Raw genomic sequence first — 7,268 nt, 5'->3', positions numbered from 1 at the left:
AGATATATAGATATGTATTGTTACAAGAACATTATTGTGTATGGTGTGTGCATCTTGATCATTAGCCCCCACAAATGGGGTTGGTTACCTTTTAACCCTCTTTTTATTATTTTATTTTTCTATGTTCTCTCTGCACGTGTTACAACCATCACTGCATGAAAATCTTTCTCTCTCCTCTTGCATGAAGACAACACACACATAATTAATAAAATTAAAAATTTTATGGATCAAGGCACAAGTAATGTAATTGCTCTGCCAAATAACATTGCAGGTGACCCTCTGCTGCTGTGAAAATGTTTTCATGAAAACCAGTATTTGTATGCTTGTACTTAATTAATTTTTTTTAGACTCACATACCTACCTGAAGTTTGCATTTCATATATTAATGAACAATAATATCCCCACTGTTACTTAACCTCAACAAACGGCTTATCAATATGTAAATATAATATATATATATATATATATGATATTATTTAATGTGGATGATGATGCATAGAAGCAGCTATTATCATTATTAATATATGAAATAAATTAATTAATAATACTCACCAATTAACACAACTCCCACTCTACTCCAACCTGCCTCACCAACTCACATCTAGAAGCATTTACACACACACACTCTCTCTCCTCTCTCTCTCTCTCTCTCTCCCCCTCTCCACAATTCAGTCAATATATAGCTTTTTATATATAAAACATATATACACACACACATAGATATATATAAGGCCGGATCATGATATATAGTTGAAGCCCTTGAATCTATATATCTTAATTCCCAACAAGACCTCCACTGTAGAGTGTCCTCTCAAGTTTTACAGAAGGGAAGAATGGTGGTGACTGGTGCTGCTGCATATAGTTAATTAAAGAAGAAGAAGAAGTAATAGCTTGAGTTGATTGTTGTTGTGGAGGAGGAGGAGAGAATTGTTGTTTTTGTAGTTATAGAACAATCGATTCGTGATTGATCTTGATTGATCCATTAATGGGGAGGTCTCCTTGCTGTGAGAAAGCCCACACCAACAAAGGGGCCTGGACCAAGGAAGAAGACGACCGTCTCATCGCCTACATCCGCGCCCACGGCGAGGGCTGCTGGCGCTCCCTCCCCAAGGCCGCCGGCCTCCTCCGCTGCGGCAAGAGCTGCCGCCTCCGCTGGATCAATTACCTCCGCCCCGATCTCAAGCGGGGCAACTTCACCGAGGAAGAAGATGAACTCATCATCAAACTCCATGCCCATCTCGGCAACAAGTAAGTCTTGCTCACTTACTATTAATCAATTTGATTCCTTCCTTCTTTCCATGGATCCGATCCATTTTCTTAATTTTCTGTGATGTAGGTGGTCTTTAATTGCCGGGAGGCTGCCGGGAAGAACAGACAATGAGATCAAGAACTACTGGAATACTCACATAAGAAGAAAGCTTCTGAGTCGAGGGATTGATCCCACCACACATAGGCCAACAAATGAGCCTTCGGTTTCTTCACAACAATTGTCTCTCACAACAACAACAACAACAACCAACATTTCGTTCACTGCTCCAAATCCAAAGGAGGAGAAGCCATCTGTTGAAAGAGTTCATTCAAGCCCAAAGAAGGATAACTCCATTCCAGTTAAAGAAATCATGATCAAGTGCCCTGATTTGAACCTTGATCTCAGAATCAGCCCTCCTCGGCTCACTAAGCACCACCAGAATGATGAGCATCAGCAGCAGCCAATTGGAGGGATGAGGAGTGGTGGTGGCAACAACAATCTGTGCTTTGCCTGTAGCCTTGGGATACAGAAGAGCAAAGATTGCAGTTGTAATGGGGTCAATACTGATGTAATTAGCAGCAGCAGCAGCAGTAGCAGTAGCAGTAACAATAACAACAATAATAGTAGTAATGGTTCTGGTTATGACTTTCTTGGCTTGAAATTGGACTACAGAAGCCTGGAGTTGAAATGAAACTTGATGATGATGCTTCTTTTCTTTTTTGATTAACTGTAGTAATTAGAGATTGGTAAAAAAGCAATTGAGGTATTAATATTATATCTGCAAGACAGTGGTGCCCTTTGGTTAATTAATGGTTTCTGTTGGGATTTGGTGAATGTTTCATATTCTTGTCTGAAAATTGCTGAGCCATGAGTTAGTTTCTTCATTTCTTTCTTCTCCACTTTTGATCTGGTGCAGAAAGTTTGGTTTGAGATTTGTGGGTGTTAGTTAATTTACTTCTCCAGTGGGGTGCAAATTCTGGTAAAGAGTGGTCCAACTTCTCATTAAATTTTGAAACTGATGGTATGGTTCCTTTGTATGGATCAAATAAATATCTCATTGTAACAAACAGAAGATTTCAGAGAAGAAAGAAAGAAAGAAGGATATGATATGATGAACCCCTACAACATTAATTACAAAGAAACCAACTAACTGTCTATGCCTGCCTAAATTATTTATTTCTTGCAATGATTCTTGATTTCAGTAAATCTTTTTGTGTTGTGGCATATATAGTAAAAGGCATGAATGAGGGGTCATGGGTAAGCTCTAAAATAAAAATATATGAGAAGGAAACAACAAGATGGGAGGCCATACACTCACCACTTCTTCCATTGTTCATAATATAAACATGGAAACAGAAATAAATAAATTAATCTAACATTATTTACTAATACCCAGTTTGATTTGCCTACTCTCTGCTTTTGCATTATTGTTTTGAGTTCTTGAAAATTAAAGTATGGAAAAGTAATGATCAATTATGACAAGTGGAGATAAAGACAGGAAGGAAGTCAGCTTTGAGGAAATTAAAAACGGGCGTGTTGTTGTGTGTTAGGCAGGGAAGTCAAATAATATGAAATTCTTGATTGATTATATATATATATATATATATATTACATTACATGCATTATTATGTTGCTAGTATCAATCAACAAGTCAAAACACATCTATATATGATCTATGATCATCTTTTTATTTATTTATATTTCAATAATTCATCACTTCTTGATGAGTGAACAAACAAATCGACCAACAAGAATGAACTATTACTATTATTGTTATGATTTTGAAAATTCCAAGTTTGAGTCAACAAAAAATGTTGTGTGTAGTAGAAACTATGAAATGAGAATTGAAAGTGGTAAGAGGGGGCCAAAAAAATAATATATGAAAGCAATTTAAGCAAAAAAAGGACAGTGGAAAAAGTGACACAATGAAGAAACCCCCAAAATTTGCAGAGCAAAGTGACCCTTTGCCATTGGAAAAGTTCACTTTTTCCATTTATTTATGAAATGTGTTAGGTAGAGACTTTAGAACCTTCCATCCAATTATTTCACCAACTAGGGTGCGTTTGGATTTGAGTCATTCGATAACACTAAAATTGTGAATTAAAGAGTTTATTTGAAATTCATTTAAATTTTCGCAGAGAATTTTGATGTGATATTTTTGTGAGAAAAATATAAAAATAAAAATTGTACATTCTCTCTCAATTTTATACTCAATTTTTTTTAGTTTTTTTTTTTTTTTTGTTTATAACATAAAAATTCGCAATGGCTATCCGAAAGTGTACACTGAATGAATTTTCAGTTGATGTCTCGAGTTTTAATGTATAAGGTTTTTATGTATAGGGTTTTCTAGATATTAGTTTTTGTCATTTATGCTAAAAATGATTAATATTTTACTAATAGGAAAATAAAAATAAAAAGTTAACACAATTTCAAGAGAGAAAGGATATTTTTATTAAAAACAATACGGAATAAATATTAATAATTTTAAATTTAGATTACAACCAAACAACTCAAAATAAGTATTAAATATGATATACATAACTATATAATATGATGTTTTAAATAAAAATTTAATAATTTGTGTAATATTTTAAATGAAATATATATGTTTGATTTAATAATTTTATCAAAATTTCTCTAAGCTTATTGCATTTTTACACAATCAAATTAATTTTAGGATGCATTTAAATATATTTTGAAATTGTTTTGAAATTTTTGGTTGATTTAAAAATGGTAAACATTGGATATATATATATATATATATATGTAATGCCTCACATAGATGTTTGATATGAATTTGTTAACACCAAGAAATAATTTCTTAATGAAAACAACTAGTCTAATAAAATCCTGAATTATGTTTGGGTGGAAACCCAAATCATGCATGGGAATGAGAAGATTTGAAAAATAAAAATTACATTTTATAAGTTTCATATAAACTTTACTAGTACGAGACTTTTTAACCAACTAATTCCGACATGTCCGGTCAGCATAGCTTGCGGGCTGGAGTGCTGCAGCAGCCCATAGTCGTTCGCCGAAGTGTTGTGGGGTTTAGCATTTGATGGATCCCTATGATGCAATATAGTGCTAGGTCATCTGAAATTGCGTAGATATTAAGTTGATTGAATTGGCTACTAATGTCAATCCTTTTCAAAGTCTATTTGAAAAAACTAGTTAAGCTTGTTCTAGGTAATTTGAAAATAGGTAACTCTGAGAAGTTTCTTAGGGTGCATTTGCAATGAAAGGACTCGTATTGATTTATGAACTTAATTTAATCCTGTTATTTTCGATATACGTAGTTTGCGGTCACGGTGGTGATAACTAACAGCTGAGGTTTTTTTTAGAGAAAATTGACGTGTGGGGTCAGTTTAATCCAATGTCATTATAATGCTAACTTTGGAGTTATGATAAGATTGATACTTAGACAACTATAAATTGTTAATCGGAACCTTATAGATTATACTCCTCAATTCCAATTCATATGTAAAATTGATTTTATATATAAATTAATTGTATGTATTACTGTATATTTATAAATTATATAAAAGTTAAATGATTTAACATCACCATGTGATTACTTTTAAAATTAATATTTTTGAGCAAAAGAGATAAAAATAATACTTATGAATGGAAATTTTAATTTTATTTTTGTGTTTTATAAATACTCTCTCATCCTACTTAAAAATTGGAGTATATTTTATTATTATTTTTATCTATTTTATAAATATATATATATATATATATTTTTGTATTAGAAAAAACTTCATATTAATTAATATCAAACTAACTTTTATTTTTTATATAAATTATAAATATATTTTATATATAGATTAAAAATAAAAAAATAAAATATTTTATTAGAAACGTAGACGCACAAACACACGCAGTAGTGATTTGAAAAGGGACACGAGTCACCACTTCGCAATAAAAATAAAAATATTGCTTCTCTCTGCATGACTTTGCTGTAATTATTATTGTCTTCGCCCTTTATTTTATTCTTTTAATTATAATTAAAAAATTAATCACAACCAACACTGTAACTAGATAGGTCATAGGTATGCTCGTGGGGCCCATCCTTCCAAAATTCTAAGCCCAATATATTACACGAAATTAACTTCGGTTTTTGTACGTACTATTATTTATATATTTATTATTTATTTAATATATATTTTTAATTAAAATATGCTACATTAAATATTACACTAATTTTAATTTTTAATCATTTTTTTTTTTAACATTAAGCCCAAATCCAAACTTAATATATATACAACTCATGCTTGAAAATTAGAATATATATTCCATCGATTCCTAAATCAATGCTTAATTTTCTTTTTTAGTTTCATAAAAAAAATTATTATTTTTTAATAATAACAATATATTTTTACTATAAACAATTAAAAATTATCATTATTATTTACGAGTTTGTTCATTGAATGATTTTTAAATGATAAAATTCTCACGGGATATTACCAATATATATTCTATGAATTTGAAAAAATTAACAATTCAATATACTTTTTAAGAAAAAAATTATTAAAATAATTCTCTATATTTAATAATAAAAATATACTTATATAAAAATACAAAATAAACAGACTTTATTTTTATTCAAAATGTAATCAAACATTTTAACGGCGAGTATAATATATAATAAAACCACAAAAGTCAAATCTGCTTCGGTGTGTGGTCACGTGCAAGTCACATGTCAAAATGGCATGGCAACCTATAATTTTTGACAATCAACACAATGTGGCCGGCAGAGGAAATTTAAATAGACCATTTGAATCTGAAGTTGTAGACGTAACATGTTCCATTTAATTTCTTCAATATTTTAATTTTCAAATTTAAGGGAAAAAAGAAAAAATCTATAAAAAGAAAAAAATATAATAAAAAAAAATTCAATCATTATTGAAAAAACAATAATGATAACTAAGCCACCAAGTCAAAAATATATAATAATGATATATAAATCATAACCAGCTATTTAACGACGAGGATGATCGGTCATATAATTATTGAAATTTGATTTTAAATAATATTTTAATAATATTTTTAATTCTTTCATTTTTTAATAGGAGTGCATAAATAAGGATGGGATAGGAAGAGGGGATAGTGGAGGGGTAATATTGTAATTAAAGTGAAAATGATGGGCTTTGAGAATCGGCATAGCTACCAACTCCACTGCCATTGGGCCAGGGGGTTGGTTGGTTGGCTGCCGCCCTACCCCACCTCATATGGTCTTCTCCGTCACCACAATCTACATAAATATACATCAATTTATTTATTTTTTTATATGTAAAATTTTGAAACTAGTATTTTATATACTCCTAATATGAAAAAAATATATGAATAATTAGAATTATTCTTTTTAAAAATAAATTAGTTAAATAATGATTATAGTATTTTTATAATATTTTATGTAAGTTTTTTTTTTTTTTTCAAATGAAGTTAAAAATTCAGTTTCTAAAAAATAAAATTAATTAATTAATTTCGAATTGAAAACAATTCATTTATTTTTTTTTATAAATATATAATGTTGTAGTTTGACAAAAAAAAACAAAAGAAAAAAAAGCTTATGTTTAATAAATATAATACACTATATAAAGATTAAAATAAATAAGTGTGACATGTGAATTTGGACTTATTAGAGATGGAGAAATTTATTGAATATATTGAAATAATGCATTATCGTATTGTATCGTGTTGAAAATATCAAAAATTTCGGTATATTAAAGTTTTCGGTACGGTATCAGTATGAATTTTTCGAAAGTTCGGTATTTTGGTATTATACCGTACTAATATTATTTTTATTAAATAATTTAATTATTAATATAAATTATTATTATTATTATTATTTTAAATCATAAAAAAAGATGTAGACTATTGGAAATTTATTGATTTTTTCATAATATTTTTGTGGTGGAAAATGCTGATATTTATTAATTTTTTTAATTATTTTAAAATTTAAAATTATATTTTCGGTATATACCGGTATCAAAATTTTCAGTATAAGCGGTAT

The 7,268-nt window shown here is 29.5% G+C and overlaps 1 protein-coding gene across 1 annotated transcript; it reads left to right on the top strand.

Moving 5' to 3' along the window:
• The first annotated feature begins 572 nt into the window (after positions 1-572).
• On the top strand, positions 573-2,092 carry LOC127261249 (myb-related protein 308-like). The gene is made up of 2 exons (XM_051289503.1): positions 573-1,248; positions 1,337-2,092. Exons 1-2 carry the CDS (start codon positions 986-988, stop codon positions 1,938-1,940), a joined length of 867 nt encoding a protein of 288 aa, XP_051145460.1. The 5' UTR covers positions 573-985; the 3' UTR covers positions 1,941-2,092.
• Positions 2,093-7,268: the final 5,176 nt, after the last annotated feature.

The sequence above is a fragment of the Andrographis paniculata genome, unplaced genomic scaffold, assembly GCF_009805555.1.
Source record: "Andrographis paniculata isolate CXL003 unplaced genomic scaffold, ASM980555v1 Contig62END, whole genome shotgun sequence".
NCBI lineage: Eukaryota > Viridiplantae > Streptophyta > Magnoliopsida > Lamiales > Acanthaceae > Andrographis > Andrographis paniculata.
The sequence above is the reverse complement of the archived record's forward strand: the minus strand, read 5'-3'. Positions and strand labels throughout refer to the sequence as shown.

Bases quoted from the DNA above. Each gene is read 5' to 3' on its own strand.
- LOC127261249 (XM_051289503.1), top strand. From the start codon at position 986: ATGGGGAGGTCTCCTTGCTGTGAGAAAGCCCACACCAACAAAGGGGCC. The intron at 1,249-1,336 runs GTAAGTCTTGCT...TCTGTGATGTAG, and splicing joins CATGCCCATCTCGGCAACAA to GTGGTCTTTAATTGCCGGGA.